This window comes from Arvicola amphibius, chromosome 1, assembly GCF_903992535.2.
Source record: "Arvicola amphibius chromosome 1, mArvAmp1.2, whole genome shotgun sequence".
NCBI lineage: Eukaryota > Metazoa > Chordata > Mammalia > Rodentia > Cricetidae > Arvicola > Arvicola amphibius.
In genome coordinates this window covers 62,179,354-62,199,317 of record NC_052047.1, presented here as the reverse complement: position 1 = coordinate 62,199,317, position 19,964 = coordinate 62,179,354, and the positions used below count along the sequence as shown (strand labels likewise).

The 19,964-nt window shown below is 46.6% G+C and overlaps 1 protein-coding gene and 1 pseudogene across 2 annotated transcripts in view; one reads left to right on the top strand and one right to left on the bottom strand.

Moving 5' to 3' along the window:
- Positions 1–10,152, bottom strand: part of Stk32b (serine/threonine kinase 32B) — a 243,030-nt gene extending 232,878 nt beyond the window's left edge. For both annotated transcript variants that reach the window (XM_038327503.1, XM_038327509.1), the window contains exon 1: positions 10,101–10,152. In XM_038327503.1, the coding sequence (XP_038183431.1) occupies positions 10,101–10,152 (52 nt within the window). The remainder of the gene's footprint in view (positions 1–10,100) is intronic.
- On the top strand, positions 529–911 carry LOC119812689 (annotated as a pseudogene).
- Positions 10,153–19,964: the final 9,812 nt, after the last annotated feature.

The following is a 19,964-nucleotide window of genomic DNA, read 5'->3' as shown; positions in this document are numbered from 1 at the left end:
GGACCAGAACTAGGAGGCAAAATAAGATCCTCTAAAGGTAGCACATGTACAGGTAGACTCAGGAAGCTGTCTCCACATGCAGGAACAGCCAGAACATCACAGGTGATACATTGTGCTATATTCCTGAAAATGAAAAATCAACCCTTATGAACAGACAAACAAGAAAAGACAAACAAATAGAACAAAAGCAGTACTGGCAGCCACATCTCAGGATGACAAAGGACAGAAGACAACAGGATCTACTTCAAATCACTGAAGGAGAAAATGGCAATATGGAACTTGACAGCTACAAAATAATCCTACATAAATACAGACATTTCAAGACACAAAGGAATGTGGAAAAACTTGTCACCAGTAGTACTCAGACATTAGCAGGAATGCCAAAGGAAATAACTCAGTCAAGAGAAAATAATGTTAGTGGAATTACTTAGGTGAACCAGGAAATAGAGCTCATGATCTAAAACTGTCTCAAAACCCTGGGCGGGGGAAATCTACCTTTCTGCTGCATACTGGCTGCTTGCTGTTGAAATGGTCAAGTTCATGAAACTCAGGGAAGTGGTGCTGGTCCTGGCTGAACACTACTCGGAACACAAAGCTGCTATTGTGAAGAACATTGATGGCACCTCAGACCACCCTGAGAGCCATGCCCTGGTGACTAGAACTGACCACTATCCCCCCAAAGTGACAACTTCCATGGGTAAGAAGAGACCAAAGACCAAGGCTCTCATGAAAGTTTGTAAGTACAACCACCTCATGCCCACAGATCCTCTGTGGACATCCCCTTGGACAGGGATGTCTTTAGAGACACAGCCCTAGAATGCAAGCCCAGGCAAGAGGTCAAGTTCAAGTATGAGGAATGATATAAGACAGAGAAAAACAAATGACTTTTTTTTCAGAAGCTTCGCTTTTAGGTATATTTTTGTTTCCATCATTAAAAATTAAAAAAACAATTAAACAAAGAAAACCAACAGGAATCAAACAAATACAAACTAAAGTCAGCAGCTGATAACCCAAAGGTCAACCAAGAAAAAATAAGTGAGCGAGGAAGTGCAAATCATTAAAACCAGAATTGAAAAAGGACCCTACCAACACTAGGCAGAGATTAGGACATCAGGAGTAACATTGTATCACTACACTTGAAATTTACTTAGGAAAGCAGTACTTCATAAACCCTTCCAGAAAATAGCAAGGCCCATCTATAGCTCTGTTAATAGAACTGGTTTAGGGGCTGGAGAGATGGCTCAGAGGTTAAGAGCATTGCCTGCTCTTCCAAAGGTCCTGAGTTCAATTCCCAGCAACCACATGGTGGCTCACAGCCACCTGTAATGGGGTCTGGTGCCCTCTTCTGGCCTGCAGGCATACACACAGACAGAATATTGTATACATAATAAATAAATAAATAAATAAATAGAACTGGTTTAACACAATTAAAACAATAATGAAGCCATCAAAAAGATACTACTGGGGCTGGGGAGATGGCTGAGTGCTTAAGAACACTGTTCTTACAGAGAACCTGGATTTGGTTCCTAGCACCCACATGCAGATTGACGATCCTCTGTAACTCCAGTTCCAGAGGTTCTGCTGCCCTCTTTGGGCTTCCATATGTACTGCATGCACTCAGTGCACATAAGTCCATGTAAATTCACAAATATACACATTAACTAATAAAAAGGTTTTTCTAAAAACACTCATTCCTCGTATACTCTGAAGGCAGTTTGGAAGATTGCTATCTCTAATAGTTGGGCAAGTGTGCCAATGATAACACCTAGGCCTAGACTTGTCGTCTCAGAAAGACTCAATGGGCATAGAACTGTAGAACTTCCCCAACACTTAGATTCTCCTCCTGTTGTTTTGGTAAGTTTTACTTTCACTGAGTAGTTTTTCAAAACAGTAATCTGTTTTGAATCAGTTAGGGTCTGGCTGTAATATCTTCATATGAAAAAGTTGTAAACTAAATACAGATGCCATAACAAATGAGAATCCTGGCTAGTTTTGTTTGTTGTTTGTTTGTTTGTTTGTTTGTTTGTTAACTTGACACAAAGTAGAGTCATCTGGAAAGAGGGAAACCTAACTTGAAATAAAAAAACACACCAAATTGGCCTATGGGTTAACCTGTGGGACATTTTCTTGACTGACGATTGATTACTAATGTGGGAGGGCCCAGCGCACGGTGGGTGGTGCAGCGCACGGTGGGTGGTGCAGCGCACGGTGGGTGGTGCGCCCTGGTCAAGTAGTCCTGGAGTGTGTAAGAAAGAAGACTGAGGCTGCCATGGGGCGCATCCAGCAAGCGGCGTTTCTCCGTGGCCTCTGCTTCGGTTTCTGCCTCCAGATTCCTGCCTCCAGTTCCTGCCCTGACTTCCCTCAGGGACGGAGGGTGACCTGGAAGTTGTAAGCTGACACAAACCCTTTCCTCCTCAAGCAGTTTTGGGGGAGATTATTTTATACTGTTTTTGATCGTTTGTTTTGTTTTGGTATTTTATCACAGCAATAGAAACTGGAACTAAAACATGACGGTTTACTCCAGTATTGGAAAGTTGATTTAAAACTTGAAAATCGGTTGGTTTAAAATTTCATTTGACCGTAGGAAATCCACATGCTATTTCCATAGACACAGGAAAAGCGTTTGTGAAAATTCCAACCAGCAGTTGAAAAATTAAAACTTGCTTGGAAATCAGGATAGGAGGAAACTCTCTCAGGGTGACCAAGAGTATGGAGGTTAACATCACCAATATGATACTTAACTGTAAAAACTCAAAGCTTAAGGGACTACTGACTTTTGGTTACAGCGGCAGGCAGAGTAAGCTGAGCTATGCTGCAATAACAAGCACCCCAAACCTCAGTGACTTAAAGCAGCCAAAGTATCTGTGTCCCATTTCTGGGTAGCTGGCAAAGGGCATGGCCTCTGGTCCACGCTGTTCTCATACTCTTTGAGCCAGGCAGAAGTAAAGTTCTGCCTTTCAGATAATTCTGCTTATCTTAAAGGTACAGATAGGAAATGATACCTACCAGTCGGTAAACATTTTACCCAAAGGTAAGATTCACTTCAGTGTTGCTCATTTTGACCAAAGTCATTCATGGCCCTCACAACTTTGAGGGGACAGGGATCTTTTAAGTTTTCCCATGCACAAAAAGAAAGGGGGTGCTTGAAAGATGGCTCAGTGGTTAATAGTGCTTGCTGTTCTTATAGAATACCAGGACCCATATCAGGCAATTCACAACCCCCTGTAACTGCAGCTCTGGGGATCAGACACTCTCCTCAGGCCACTATAGATGCCTGCACTCCTTACACATGCCCACCCGCAGAATCACACTCTTAGAAACAAAATAAGAAAATAATGTCTTCTTTTCTTTCTAAGAAGACGGAATGGGATGCTGGCGCAGAGTGACATCACCCGACACTGGGAAGGGGGACCATTTGTTTTAGTGACTTAACTGGTGGAGTGTCTCTGTAAGATGAGTCAGAGAGAGAAACTTCCAATAGGTAAGGACATTCAGGAAGATCCAAGAGCCTAGTGCTCAAAGGAGAAAGATTCCAGGGTTGGTGACAGCAATGGCATCATATTTTCCTTGACTGGGACTGACTGTGGTTGAGAATGACTCCAGTTTCCCTTCATGGATAATTTAAGTAGCCAATTCTCCTCTGCCGTCCTGAACTTTTCCTCACTGCCTTCGTAACTATTGCACCCTTTGGGGTGGCCAGCCCCCAGATCCCTTTGAGGATCCGTTTCTCCATTTCCACCTTAGAATGCTCAAAGCCTCCATGTTAAACACCCGTGGAGTATTCAGCGTACCGTTCTTCCCAGTTCTCTCAGGAACACGGCAGGCTCGGTGCCAGCCGATGCCAATTCATCCTCCTTTTCCTAAACCTTTTCCTCAAAACCGGGGACCAAGCCTGTCTCCATCCACACACACGTCACTCCCTAGGGAAGAGCCATCTTCACCTTCCTCTGCTGTCCCCTAAAGCAAGAATTGTGTCTTACCCATCAGTGGGGGGAGGGAACTGTACCTCCCTCAACAGAAGGACAACTGACACCTAGAGTCACTGCATGCGAGCGACGTTTTAGCACTCCAGACTGCCTGGCATGCACACCTCAGTTTTTGCTGTGTGGGGCTGTCTCATGGGCTCCTCTACACTGTGACTGGAAACTGCGAAGCTGCAACTTGCAGGATACCTAATCCATTCTGCACACTCAATTCTCTGCCTGTCTGTTCCAAAATAAAAACCGGGGAACAGAAGCAGGAAAACCATCCCACTCTAAAGGTCACACAAACTTCACTTACAATGTAACTGTGATGTCTGTGTTCACTTCTCAGTAGCTTCAGAACCCAGAGGGACACAAAAAATTGGCCCCCAATAAGGGGCTGCCTTCAGTCTATATTCACACGTGGCTGCCCTGTGCTTTTCAGTTACCTTGTCCTGGGCCTGGCAGGTTTGGTGGCAAGAAGAAAAAGGAGGAGGAAGAGGAGGAGGAGGAGGAAGGAGAGGAGGAGGAGGAAGAAGAGGAGGAGGAAGAAGAAGAAAAGGAAGAAAGAAGGAAGGAGAAGAAGGAGAAGAAGAGGAAGCAATGACCACTCTTCAAAGAGGTCCCAGTCTTGTTTAGAAAGTGGGCCTGTGCTGCTTTATGGATGCTGAATGCTCCCCAAATGCTCATGATCCCCAGAATAGTATGTAAACTACCAAGAGATGGGGCCTAGTAGGAGGTCTCCCAATTACTGCAGGGGCATGCCCTCGATGGGGGCAGTTCTACCTTGGCTTCTATTGTTAGCTTTTGCTTCATAGGCTTTCATCTGCCACACATTCCCTGTGAGATGCTTCACTACAGGTCTAAAACAGTGGAGCTGACTGATCACGGGCAGAAGTCTGCAGATCTCTAAGCCAAATTAAACTTTCTTTTATAAGGCAGTTACCTCAAATCCTTTGCTTTAGTAGTGGAGAGTTGACGAACATGGGATTTAACAATTGAATGCCATCAGTTAGTGTCCCAGACATCATGCCCTTCCCTCCACTCAGTTTCTAAGCAAGGCCCGAACAATCTGAGCTGGCTGGCTAGAACATTGGATCTCCCTGATTACAGAATGGCCCAAGTCTTCACATGGACCAATCAGAGCTGACTCCGCAGTTACCATGAGAAAGAAGCTCTCTCCTCCACTTGGAGTCTTGAGGCTGGTGAATTCCATGAGAAGAAATCCTGTCCTAGCATAAAACTCTCAGAGAAGAGGGGAGATGCACGAGGGAAGGTTCCAGAGTACTCGAGAAGCTGCGCCCAGCTGTCGCTGAAAAGATTCATACTTTCCCTCTCTTTCCTAGAGCCTATGGGCATCTCATTCTACTCCATTCACTTGCCAGGGCTTATGGGCATCTCTGTTCTGCTCCAGGTATTCTTTTATGCCTAGGGACACTGGAATTCTCATGAAGTTCCTATCTTAACAGAACTTTAACTCTTCTTGAGTCTAACCTTCCATTTCCTTCTTACTATACTTACAGTTGTGTGGAAAACCCATAGCACTGTGGTTTGGATACAATTTATCCCCAGAGGTCCGTGTGTCAAAGACTTGGTTACCAACCTGTGCCACCAGGAGGAGGTGGAACTTTTGGGGGATAACACCTGGTAAATGTGTAGCCGTACCTGTTGCTACTCTTTTCTGCAAAATCCCAGGCCTCGTTGTTCATTGAAAAAAGTGGTATAAGTTGACTTAGACAGCATGCACCTTCATCTTCAAGACTGAGGCTTGTGTGTTTGAGCACATGGTCATCAGCTGGTGTCACCATTTAGAAAAGGTTGTGGAACCTTTTTAAGGGAGAAGCCTCCCTTCTTGAGGAAGGTGATCTTGAGATGGTGGGCTTTAAGGCTTATATAAACAAACCCTACAGCCTGTTCACTCTCTGCTTCCTAACTGCTGATACAATGTAACCAGCAGCCTCCTGATCTAGCTGCCATGCATCTCTTCCAGGACAGACTGTGTCCACTCAAGCCAAGAGCCAGAGTAAGGCCTTAAGCTGCTCATCAGCTACTTTGTCATGGACAAGTAGCAATGCCACCAGCTGCCAAGTTCTCTAAGCTATGCACTAGGTCCAGCTGGCTTATCTAGTAAATCCATTTGCTTGCCCCACAATCTGTCCTTAGTTCATTGGGCTTTCTCAAGCAATGCATAAATGGACTTGAATTCAAAAGCATAAAGTAGTTAGATCACTGGTGACAAGCCTTTGAAGGCATTCAGGGACCCTAGCTTTCTCCTGTCCCTATCTCCTGGATGTCACTTCCCTGACCATGCATCTTTGCTGTCATGATGCTCTACCAACACAGGCGAAAACCAACAGAGTCAAGAAATGAGGGTCCAAAAAAATAAAAAAAATTAAAAAAAAAATAAAAAAAATTAAAAAAAATTAAAAAAAAAGAAATGAGGGTCCAAAGCCTTGGAAAGTGTGAATTAAACAGACGTGTGCTTATAAATTGTTCAGCTCAGGTATTTTGTCACAGTGACAGAAAACTAACACAGATGATAATTAAGAAAATAATAATGTCAGCTGCATGGTAGGTGGCGATGGCAGTAGACAGAAAATGAAGAAAGGAAGGAAGGAAGGAAGGAAGGAAGAAAGAAAGAAGAAGGAAAGAAGGAAGGAAGGAAGGAAGGAAGGAAGGAAGGAAGGAAGGAAGGGAGGGAGGGAGGATTGAAAGTGCCATTATGCAGAGGGAGGTCAATAAAGCCCTCATAAAGACATGAAGGATGTTGGGGAGGGAAACATAGGTCAAGGTTAATGTGTGGTGGGGTAATAGAGGAGTGAGAGCCATCAGGTCCAGGTGGGTCCAAGGACTTTGCTTTCATCCCAGTCTTCATGTGACTGCCCCTGGGATCAGAGAAAGGGAGACAGAGGGCAACTGAACAGAGACCTGGTGCAGCATGGCACTCCTAGGGCAGGACAGCCCCAGATGCTGCACCCGGATGAGACTGGAGAGGTGAGAGCTGCAGTCAGGAGGACAGATGGAGGCCAAGCTGGCACTCTAAGTGCTAGCCGGGCCAGGGTTTGAAACAGATACAGAAAGGGCCATGTGGCCCAAGCGAGTTGGTTCTAGCAGAAGCACTTCCTATTGGTTGTATGTGACTTGCTGTTCAAGAGGCTCAGGTGGGGGAATTACACAATCTTCTGCCTTACCTCAGAAGACATTACAGTAAATACAACATAATTTCACATGCCACCAAGATAAAAACACTGCCAACTCCTTGGTGCCGCCATACTTCCTGGGACAAGAACACACTTTTTCTTGCTTCTTACTGATGGTGCTAGCGTGGCAGCTGGGACCTGAACACAGTAAGCCCTGTGCCCACCATGAGAATGGAGAACATCTGCACCACAGCAGACTTCCTGCTACGATTTAACATTCAAGTCCTCCAAAATCAGACCTGCTCAGGAATTAGCAACTCCGCCACCTGGGGAAGCATGCTTGTTCACGGACCCATATTATTCCCTACCTTCAACCCTTTGATGACTCCAGGCTTCCTGGAAGGTGAGCTCTACACAACCCACACTGCCCTTGGCTCTTTGAGGCTGGCCTGACATTCAGGCCCATTTATGGTATCTTACTGCACCTTCCACAGGTACAATAAAAGCTCTGCCGGATCTCCAATGAGCCATGCTTTTGTATATCTATTCCCGCCCTTGGAAACATCTTTCCCAGGAAACCGCTACCATTTCTGCAAGACTCAGGTGTAGACGAGAGTGTTCTCCCAGGTTTAGGGCCCCTCTACTGGGCTTCCACTCCTGGCGTGCAGTGTGAGGTGTGTGTGAGAAAGATCTATACACACATATGAAAAGCATCAACTGGCGGACTGCACTCCACTCATGCACAGGAAATATGTGAATATGGCTGTAACGTCACAGCCTTATACCTCAACCTGCACTAAAACACATGGCTCACCCAGGTTTGGTAGAATCTGGATGCGGTCCCTAGACATAAACCAAAACATCAACTACAGTAAATATTTTAGAGCAAAGAAAGCAGGTGTGAGGTCATTGACACAGAGGTAATAGATTCCCTCTGTGAAGAAAGGATGCAAGAATGGGAGACTTTTCAGCAAGAATAAAGTGCACAGGCATTACCTGGGGCAATGGTTCTACTGACCTTATTTGGTATTTTTGAAAGGCAGGAGTGTTAAATGGCAACGTCAGTAAAAATAATTATAAAAATTAAAAATAGTTATAAGCTAAAGGGTATCCCCTTGCTGTCTTGAAATGCATAAGGAAACTCCTTTTATTTAATTCAGAGTTATTTTCTTTAGAAGTCTATAATATGCCACAAGTGAAGTATTAGGGCACATAGTTTGGGGTGTGTGATTAAGATGAATTTAAATGTCACTGTGGCAGAGAAGAAACAAGATTTTAGAGAGGTGATTGCTAACAGAAGCCATTGTCCCACAGAGACGTGTGCTTCAAAGGACAGACCTAATATCAGGATTATGTCGAACACTGTTAACGAACACTGATGTATACATGTAAAATCAAACCTACTGAAGGATTTTTAAAACACAAAGAGATGTTCAGAACACTACCAGTGTGACCTTGACCCAGGCTACACCCATGAATTCCTAAAGCGGGGCAAAGCTACATGGGTGTCCTAACTCTTTCTGCACATACAGAGCTCCCTCTCTCTCTGACCTCACACCATCTGGCTTGTACCAGACCAATCCAGTCTAAAGACCTAGAAGATCAGGCCTGCCAAGTACCTCCAGCCGTGCTGGACCCTCACTGTCTATCATGAAGGATGTTCATTCAAAGCCACCGGACTTGGGCTCCACAAGGAAGGACCACATGGCTGGCCCAGCAAGCCCTGGCTTTGCCTAGGTGGGATCTCGCCCTTTGGAGAGGGCCACTTGTAGCTTTGATGGCTCTAGAAATTATGTTCACAGTAGCCAAACCTGTACCCTATGCAAGAGAAGATGAACTCAGAGCACCCAGCCTCAGGGCCAGCTCTGCCAGGTGCAGACTATGACTGCAACTCTCTCTTCCACTGCAAAACAGCCACAAGAAATGTACCTGTTCCACTGGGATCTGTGAGGACTGGGGGAGCCCCGCACAGTGGCTGGCACCAAGGAAAGGCTCAGGGTGCCTGGACTCTAATTTGGGGCACAGTGGAGATAGACAGGCAGAGAGAAGCCGGTGGGTATTATTACTCAGAAGATTATTAACTGATACTGTGTCTGTAAGACACTTGCCTAATGATTGCTCTCCAAACAACCTGATTCGGAACCTTCATTAATACGGGAAACATGGATTCAGAGGGTTTTGAGGCCCGGGTTACACAATAATGAAAATAAATGCTAAGAAAACTACTTACACTTCTGCTCAGCCAAATACCTAAGTACCAAGTTCTGCCACCATTAGCTTCAAAGACTCTCCAGACCTGGAGTCTATACACTGCAGACAGCCTACAACACTCCCCACCAGGAAGCTGGTCCAAACAGAACTTCTTCCTCGGAGACACTATTTCAGCCACAAAAAGTTTCTTTATGTGGTCCGGAGTGAATGAAGAGAGCTCTATGCTCTCCTCTCTCTCTCTCTCTCTCTCTCTCTCTCTCTCTCTCTGTCTCTCTCTCTCTCTCTCTCTCTCTCTCTCTCTCTCTCTCCCTCTCCCTCTCCCTGTCTCTCTGTCTCTGTCTCTCTCTCTCTCACACACACACACACACACACACTGTGCAATTCCACCCACTAGGCCACCTCTGTCAACCTCAAGCTCTGAAGACCACCTTGGCATCCTAGGAAGCTGAACCAAAACAACGACCCCCTACTTCACTGTGAAGCAATGTCTTCCCTGTGACACCCCCCAAGAGATAACTTAAGTTCTCTTGTCTCTTTTCAGCCTACTGTCCCAACTCTGGGCTCAGCATGATCTGAGTTTCTAAAGGCTACAGAAGCCTAAGAGGTGACCAGGTAGGAGCTCCATGCTCGGCCTTGGGCCGGTGCAGAGCCAGTGCCGGGTGACGCGGTTGTGCTGAGATCCAGGTGTCCATCCTTGTACTGCACTTAGCAGGTGCCCAGCGAAGGATGACAGAAAAAATGCCCCGGGGATGTGGGGAGTATCGGGCTGCGGGAGGGGATGTCTTACCTTCTTCGTTCTCATCAAACACCGGGGGCTTGTGGGAGTGGTTCCCGCCCATATTCCGTAGCTACTGCCGCTACTACATGCCCAGCCTCGGGATGTCAGAAGCAGGATTCTCACAGGGATAAGGGATGCAGGATGCTCTTGGGAGACCGAGCGCGGGATGAGAGCCCCCGGAATGCAGGAAGCAAGCTGCGACGCGAGCGGCCAGACAGGGTTGTAGCGTGTGTGGAGGGGGCCAATTGCAGCTCAAGGGTGGGGACCGTGTGGTCACCCTTTTCTCCAGGGTGCCCCCCAGCTGAGATCGCCGCACCCCCTGAGCCCTCACCCTGTTCTATCCATGACGCACAATACTCTGATGGAAACCCGGGGACTCCCTAAGTCCAGATCACCGTGCAACGCTGCTCACAAGGTGATGAGGAAGAACGGGGAGGAAGAGGAGAAAGAAGAAGGGAGGGAGGGCATGCAACGGGAGGAAGGGGCGTAGACCCGGATCTCAGCCAAGAGTTAGAAGCCACCGCCCCCATTTCACAGTCGGGTGGGCGGGGACTCCGAAGAAAGGGGCCTCCCTGGAGCAGCTGGGTTCCTGGGACTCCCCACCCGTAGCGTTTGACAGTTCGTTGGCTCAGAACCGCGGTCACCGACTAGGGCTCAGCCACAGGCTTCTTTGTTTTCTGGGATGTTTAATGAATGAAAGGAGAACCCAGATCAGCGAGATCTAACGTAACCTTTCCTTGTACGTAGAGAAACTGAAGCTCACGAGAGTGGCATTTACAAAAAAAAAAAAAAAAAAAAAAAAAAGTCCGTTTTGGGGAAATTGCCTGTCCCTGTCCTCACACTGTAAAGCCTGGAGGTTAATATAGGGGCGGGGTTCTCATCTGGGTCTCTGGGCTCCAGCAGCTTGGAAGTGCTGGTGTGTGTGTGTGTGTGTGTGTGTGTGTGTGTGTGTGTGTGTGTGTGTGTGTGTTCTCTAAGGACCCTAGACTTGCAGGGGGCAGAGTATGTGGCACGAACTCCCTATGAGGCTGGCATTACCGGTAGCGCGGGGCCACTGGCCCAGGCTACCCAGGGACAGGGCATCTCTAGCCGTATCCTGCCACCTGCTGGGCGCTGGGAGCCACTGTGCGAACTAAGTGGTGAAAGGCACAGGCTCTTTGCTGGGTCTTCCTAACTAACGTATAACGTAATTTCTCAGAAAGCGAGGACAAAAAAGATGAGCCTGGAGCCAGCTCCACCCTGACCTGACCTGATTGATTGACTGCTGCTGGTCTAACTGGTCTCATTCTCACAGGGCTGCATATCTGGCGTTTGTGTGCCAGTCCTAGGAGTCTCATCTGTCGAATGGGGTGATAGCCAGGTTGTTGCAAGGTTACTCAAATACACACACACACACACACACACACACTAAATATATATATATATATATATATATATATATATATATATATATATATATATACAAGAATGCCTGGTGTGGGGCTGGAGAGATGGCTCAGAAGTTAAGAACATTGCCTGTTCTTCCGAAGGTCTTGAGTTCAATTCCCAGCAACCACATGGTGGCTCACAGCCATCTGTAATGGGGTCTGGTGCCCTCTTCTGGCCTGCAGGCATATACACAGACAGAATATTGTATACATAATAAACAAATAAATAAAGGAAAACTTTAAAAAAAAAAAAAAAAGAATGCCTGGTGTTCCGGAAACTAGTGGCAGATAGGCACAACTTGCTCTTCCTTGGGCCAAAGAGCTTCAGTGGTGTGGCCAGCCTGCACACCAGACCCTGGGCTGAATGCAGGACATAGGAGACACCTCAAGGTCAGGGATAGAAATTCAGACAGTGATGAATCTTTTTTCCATTCTAGGGAGTAAACTTTGAAAGGTCATATAACCTCTTCGGGCCTCGGTTTCTCCACTTCTGTTGTGGGGCCAACAGCACATCTACATTCTCAGGGCTCATGACTGGCTCATGATGTGTCTTGTTTCCTTGGACCCTGAGTGGCCATGTGAGCAGCTCACAACATTTCCTCCACTCCCTGACATGCTGTGACGAGAAGTGACTGCCAATTCTGAAAGAGGCCTTAAGAGATGATCCTTGTGTCCTTCAGTTCCATTTTTCGGCCAAGAGCAGCAGACTCTTCCAAGGATAAAAGGACCGGGGTGCAGACTTGAACCCCATGTATGCCCATAAGCAGAGCTAATTGTTCAGGCAAGAGAGGTGTGTGCTCTCAGAAGCAGCTGAGATACAGGGTGTTTTGAAGCATTATCACAGAAGACGTAACTGATGTTCCTATGAAAGTAATAACCATGCCAACAAAGACAATGTGTTTTTCTGTGTAAGAAGGAATCCCAAGCACCTTGGGGATAACAGAGTCAATTGTCTGCCTCTCCCTGCGAGGCCAGAGAGGCAGAGAGTCCCTAATGGTTTTAAACATCTGCTCCCTTTCAGCACAATTCAGGCAATAGTTTTTAAATACTTATTTTTGTCAAAAACTAGAAACCCAGTTGACTAAGATGGGGTGCATGCAATTTGATGATGTTTAGAACTTCTGGCAGTGTGGGGGCTTTGATAATGATAGGAGGTAAAGCTGGGGCTATGAGAGCCAAGGGGAGACATCAAACCACACCTAGCATCGCTGAAGGAGTTCTGGGAGAAAGGGGGCTTAAACTGGGCCTGGAAGGGCAAAGAGAATCCGCAGATGATCAGAGGAGCTGCCTGTGACATTCCCACAGTCAAGGGAGAAAGGTTCCTTCAAGGGTGGACAATAAAAAATGGCTCCTCTGTCTGGCACTATGTGCCAAGCCCTGTGCCAGATCTTGATAGGGTGCTCAGCCTAGCAAAGCCCTTCTTCCTCCTCCCGTCATTTACAGACTATGCTGGACTTTGGGTCTTAATTGCTTCACATAAGCTGTCCTCTTCAGCTCTCTGATGGCCCTGGCAGGCATCACCCAGACAGAAGGAGACTGTGGCATGGGGAGCCTAAGCTGATAGCAAAGACTAAGAAAAAGACCCAAGATCAAATTCCAAAAGCAAACATTCATACCAGGTTTACTGAAAGGAGGTGGCCGTGACCCATAGAGGGGATAGGTCTGTTTTCAGAGTCACAGATAAATTCAGCTTTTAAATTTTCTCTTCTAATTGTGTTTCTTGTGTTAACGCTTTGTGAAAACAATGGTACTTTCATGTTAAAAAGTCTCTCAGATATTGCCGCTGATTTTGTAAGATGTGCATCATTGAGACTATGGCTCACAGAATCAACTCAGCAGGGCTCCCAGGGGCTCCCAGAGACTGAAGTGACAACCACCGAGCCTCATCGGACTGCACTAGGTCCTCCAGATACATGTTATGGGTGTGTAGCTTGGTGTTCTTGTGGGACTCCTAACAATGGGAGTGGGGGCATCTGTGGGTTTTTGTTTTGTTTTGGGACCCTTTTCCTCCTGCTTGGTTGCCTCATTTAGCCTTGATGTGAGGGTTTGTACCTAGTCTTACTAGTCTTACTGCGACTTGTTATACTCTGTTCTGTTGTTATTCCTAGAAGGTCTGCTCTTTGGAAACAGAGAATGAATGAATCTGGGGAGTAGGGGAGGTGGGAAGTTGATGGGGAAAAAGTGGAGGAAGGGAAACTGTGGATGGGCTGCAATGCATGAAAGAATAAAAAAAAGACGTGTGTCATGGTTTACTGGTTACTGAGGGACATAAGGGGAAGTGACACAATTGTCCCCATTTAGCCGGGCAGTGGTGGCACACGCCTTTAATCCCAGCACTCGGGAGGCAGAGGCAGGCGGATCTCTGAGTTTGAGGCCAGCCTGGTCTACAAGAGCTAGTTCCAGGACAGGGTCTAGAAACTACAGGGAAACCCTGTCTCAAAAAAAAAACGAAAAAAAAGAGGGACAATTGCCCCTATTTTTCAGATGAAGAAAAGGGGATTCTTGGGTTTGAATGGCTGGTCTGTAATTCCATTAAAATTATTAACATGTCCCCACAAATTTTGTGGGTTGAAAAAAACAGAAATTTCAACACTCAGGAGGGAGAAGCAGATGGATCTATGAATTTGAGGCCAACCTGGTCTATAGGGCAAGTTCCAGGACAGCCAGGGATACCAAGAGAAACATTATCTTGGAAAAAAAAGAGGAGGAGGAGAAAGAATCGTAGTAGTTATTTACTTTTCTTCTTTAGAAGACCAGAAATTCAAAGTCAAGATATGCACCTAGCCTGTGCCCTTTAGGGATCTACAGGTGAGAGAACCTACGCCCTCCTGGCAGTTTCCAGCATCTTCTGGCATCTGGCAGCTCCAGGTATTCCTTCACTCGGGTTACAAGTCCGTTCTCTCTCCTATCTATGTTACCCGGCCCATCCTAGCCGCCTTCCGTGTGAACTTCTCCTTGGGGCTACTGGAACAGAGCTTCTCCCATGACTCAAAAGGCCCCTGTTCAACCAGGAAGTCTCCAGGAGTGAATGAGAAACTAAATGTTGCGTGGCACCCAACCATGCTCAGCTCTGGTTTGCAGGACAGCGGACTGCAGAGTCCTCCAGAAACCTCAGCCGCACGTCTTCTGGTAGACGGCTTATGACTGTGGTCACATCTGTGTGAACTGCTCTGAAGCAACGTCTTTTTCTACAGCCCACACGTGCTGGGGGCCCCCAGCCTCCCAGGACTCCAGCTGTGCTCCAGATGAAGTCGGCCCCTAGTCTGCCCTTCTAGCCTCACAGCTGACACAGTTTTGTGTAGCCTGACTATACGCAGAACATAAAATTAAACAGACCGTCTCTGACCTGAGCCTGCTGAACTTTGGGGTCTGAGAACAACTGGTCTGAGAATCTTTCTGTGGGTTAAAGAAGGGATTTGGGGAGCTCTCTAGACCCAGAGACAGACATTGAATAAGACAGTTTCCTTTCCAGTCTTACATTTGCAGAATGCATTCTTGTGACTCCTCGTGTTGTTGCTGAGAACATGAACTGGCCATTCTTGCATTTGGGGCTCTCCATGCCTAGGACTGTAATGTTTAGTTTTCTGCAACGTGATCTTACCATGGAGGCTAATGTTATTCCCCGGAGCAGGATGTCTTCTGTGCCAAACCATTATTATTTTTTTCAGAGTCCACTAGATCAGATCTTGTTATCCTTCTTGTTAAGCCTATTTTATTTAAAACTTAAGTCTGGTTTGCCTAGAGTAAATACTGTGTGCTGATGTTACAGTTTAAGCCATTCTACTTGGCAGCGCTATACCTTCCAAAGAAAGAAAATGATAAGGTTGTTTGTGGCACGCTGCGATAAGGCAGGGCTTGCACGGGCAGTTCTGTGGTTAAAAACTCATCCCCCTTGCATGGGTGGTTATCCCAAGTGATTAAAAAAAAATCGGCATTTCAAAACACAATTTTACTGCACATCTAAAAGTGTGTGTGTGTGTGTGTGTGTGTGTGTGTGTGTGTGTTCAGTCAACAGGGGTTTATAAAATGCTCCCACTGTGAACGTCTGCATTTCTTGGCATTGCAAGACTCCCTGGAGGTATTTTCATAGTTTGGAACCTAGTAACCCTACAAGATCTGAACTGCTCATTCTTACATTACAAGGATTTGCAGCAAAGATCCATAGTGCCCTCAAGTTAAGTGTTTGTAGAAGACTGCAGCTGCAATGTGAACCAGGCTGGGCAGGAAGAGTTTCCCTACTGCCAAAGGCAACATCCAATGGAGTGTGTTTCTCCTGTGTTCCTGCCTAGTGTATAAGGATTCTTAGAGGTTTAAGGGAGGCTTGCGAACACAGGGAAGTGTGTGTACACGTGCGTGTGCGTGTGCACATGTACATAACTAAGTCCCCTAGGTCAATTCTTCGTTTATAAAATAGGGGAAAGTTTTCTTGATGTTTGAGCTTGGGAAATGATCCCCCAAAACATGTTGCTTTCACATGGTCTCAACAAGGTCTTGCTGCTGTTCCCTGCCCCATTTCTGTCATCTTTGTCCCTCCTCATCTCCTCTTCAGAAGGGACTATCTCTAAAGTGCCTTCATCTGATTAGAAAACTTCTTCTAAAAGAGATGGAGTGGCCATAACCCCCTTTCTGGGCATCCTATGTTGTAACAACAGAATCCTGGTCACTAGTGAAAAGGGGCTGGAGTAGTCAGCATGATCAAACAAGCTTGCATCTTCTCTAGGGCAGTTCTGAGGTTATCTGAGGTACCTGTCAGCACAATGAGATCGTAGTCATTGGTGAATTCCTGCCCCTTGCCTGCCAGAGTCCCACAAAACTATCAACAGTTATTCACTTGCCCCAAGGAACCACCTACCCCTGTCAAAATCATCTGCTCCCTTCTCAAGTTCCCTTTGTCATGCTCCCTGTATCATGCTGCCCTTTTCATGACCCCTTCTCGTGACCCCTTTGCCATGGTCCCCCCTAGAGAGGAGGTATGTGTGTGTTTCTGAAATGCCCTGGGTTGCTGACTCTTGTACTCCCCCACTGAATCACGTTTCTCAATACCAAGAGAAGCAGGTGGGAGGAAGGGATCACTTGGCTTCAAAATTTGAGAGGGTACCATCCATCATGGTGGAGAAGGCATGGCATGGCAGAGCTGCAGCTGGGACTTCTTGGGTCTCCATAGACCAGAAATCAGAGAACTCAAGCCAGAAGCAGAGCCATGTAAGTCCCAAGCTCCACCTCCTAAGGGTCTACACCTGCCACATATCCCAAGATTTGACAATCTCCAAAAACTGCAACGCAGGATAGAGACCAAGTGTTCAAATTCATAAGCCTGCGGGGGTCTTTTCACGGTCAATTCCTAACATCAGACTGGAGAGGTGGCTCAGTCAACAGAAAGTTTGCCTCACACGTATGAGAACCTGAATTTGGGTCTCCAGAACCCCACAAAAACTAAGAATATGGGTGCATGTCTGGAGTCCCAGCATTGGTGAGATGGGAGTTGGAGACAGGTGGGTCCCTGGAAGCTTGGTGGCCAGCTAGCCTAGCTACTGAAGCTCACACCAGTGAGAAATGCTGCCTAAGAGGTGGAAGGCACCTGAAGACTGACACCCAAGGTTGTCCTCCGCCCTCCACACTCACTCCATGCGCACACACAGCCACACCCATACACATGAATTCACAGAGACACAGCAAAACTAGAGCACCGGGGTTCGGAACATCTAGAAAGGTGTGTGCCTACTCTCCTGTCCGGCTGTCTCCTCTCCATCTGTGAGGCTGAACCTCATCTGCAGCATCAGCACACATTATCTCGATGTGTTATGGCAAGCTTTGGAAACAAGTGCCCAACAGAGAGCCTGCCAGGGGCTAAGCAGCCACGAATGTAGGCTGGCTTGGTGGCTGTCCTGGTCTGCTTTCTGTTGCTGTGATAAATACCCTGACCAAAAGCAACTTTGGAAGGAAAAGGTTTCTTTCAGCTTACAGCTTACATCGTGCAGGGAAGTCAGCAGAGGAATTCAAGGTGAAAACCTGGCGTTAGAAACTGAATCAGAGACTGAGTGGGAGCTGACTGGTTTACTTCCCAAGGCTTCCCCAGTTTTCTCTCTCATACAGCCCAGAACCACAGGCCCCAGTGGGATGGGCCCTTTCTCAGCAACCATCAAAAGAATGTTGCACTAGCATTAGAAGTATTACATGTGCAGCCAAACCTGAAGACCAGAGTTAGATTCCTGGAACTGATGTAGCAAAGGTTAGAGCTGATTCATGCATGTTGTACACACACACACACACACACACACACACACGCACGCAAAAATAAATAAATAAATAAATAAATAAATAAATAATAAATAAATAAATAATTGTAACAAAGAATATCACCCTCAACAGGTCGCTCCTCCATACAGGACATTATGTGGAGGTGGAGATACGCTGCTGGTGGTCCCTAGGGGATAGAGACTTCCCCACCAGAGAGCCCTTATCCCCACCCGTTACAGCCAAGAGGGCAGCTGCTGGGACTGCAGCCCTGTCTAGCAGTCACACTGCACAACTCCTGGATGTCAGGAACGGCTCTGAGTACTGGGTCCTTATTGGAGAACAGGCCAGATGTGGCCCCTGAGCTAGAGGCATTCAACAGCTTTCAGGTTGCTTCCTTGATTATATTTTCTTCACGCCAGCCTTTGAGATTGCAATGGCCCTTATTACAAGTGAGAAAGCCATACTTTGAACACAACTATGAAGCTCCATAGCATGTGAGCATGCGTGAAAACACACATATGTTCTTACAACACTTTAATTTGCACTTTGATGAAATGTGTTCCCATCTTGTAGACTATGAATGCAAATGCCTTTAAACATCTTTTCCCTCATCAAGCACAACTTCAAGGCTCTGCTGAAAAGGCCCTGGCCCCACTCTTGCCTTGGTCCTTCAGCTTCTGGGTCTGGTTCAACCATCTTCCCAGTTAGAGAGACCCAGCTTTTATCCCTACCCATGGTGAAGCGCACATATTCCTCAGCCCTGGTGGCTATTTGGACCTCCCATGGTTAGGAGTGTGTACACAGGAGAGAGGACTCTCGAAATATTAGCAGGTCAGCCTGGTGTGCTAGCACACACCGTTAGTCCCAGTACTCAGGAAGCAGAGGCAGGAGCTCCATGAATTCAAGGCCTGCCTGACCTATATAACAGGTTACAGGATATCCAGGGCTATATAGAGAAACTCTGCCTCAAAAAAAGTCAAAGGGTCAAACACATAGGATGCTCTTCACTTTCTATTCTTAGATGTGCAGAGCAGCACAAAAATGTCTCCTCAGTGAAGTCTGTCCATGGATGTGAAGGTGTGCAGACATTTATAAGGTACTTCTGGGATTCGGTGACTAGGTCTGTCTTGATATATGTTGGCTTTCTGTTAGTATAGCAAAATACCTAAGATCATTATTTGAGAGGCAAAGAAAGAGAGTGAGGCTGGTGTAGTGTCTCAGGAGGCTGAGGCAGGAGCATCAGTGCAGTTGAGGTCAGCCTAAGCTACAGAGAAGACCTTGTCTCAAAAAAAGGGAAGGAAGAAGAGAGGGAGAGAGGCAGAGAGGGAGGGAGGGAAGACAGAAACTAAAGAAGGAAGGAAGAAGGAAGGAAGGAAGGAAGGAAGGAAGGAAGGAAGGAAGGAAGGAAGGAAGAAAAGAAAGAAAGAAAGAAAAAAAGAAAGAAAGAAAGAATCTAGTTGTCTATGTACATGTTTATGTGTGTAGACACGTGTGCAGGTATATGTGCTTCTGTGCGTGTGTGTGTGTGTGTGTGTGTTTGTGTATGTTTGTAGATTAATTTTGAATGGCTTCCTCAATCACTCTCTACCCACCCCCCACTTTTTGAGATTTTGAGACAAGGTCTCTCATTGACCTGAAGCTTGCCAATTCAGCTAGACTGACTAGCTGGCCAACAAGCCCTAGGGTCTTCCTGTCACTTCCCTTCTGTAGTAAACTTTTCTATATGGTTCCTGGGAAATCAAACTCAGGACCCCAAGCTTACACAGCCAGCATTTTACCCACTGGGCCCTCTCCTCAGTTCTGTGTTGCCTGTGTTTGAAGGACAATTCAACAACATGGAGACTTCCCTGAAGAAAGACCTGACAAACACATGACAGGCAAAGTTGTTCTTCAGAGTTAAAATCCAGTCTGGCACAGCACCAGGTCAAAACTGTAGCAGCACCTCTATCAGACAGGGGATTGACACGGGTGGTCTGTACTTGCAAACAGGCTCAAGGGATTCACCTGACTCCACTTCCCCGGTGCTGGGGTTGCACATGAGTGCCATCAATGCCTGGCTCTACTTATTTTTTCTTCCTATGGGTTCTGGAGATTGCCAACTGAGCCATCTCCCCAGCCCACGGCCTTGGTCTTCTATGCAGTGTGAATTAAGCTCAATTCACAAAACACCTTTGTAACATCCATGCTAAGTACGCAGGGCCAGGGAGAG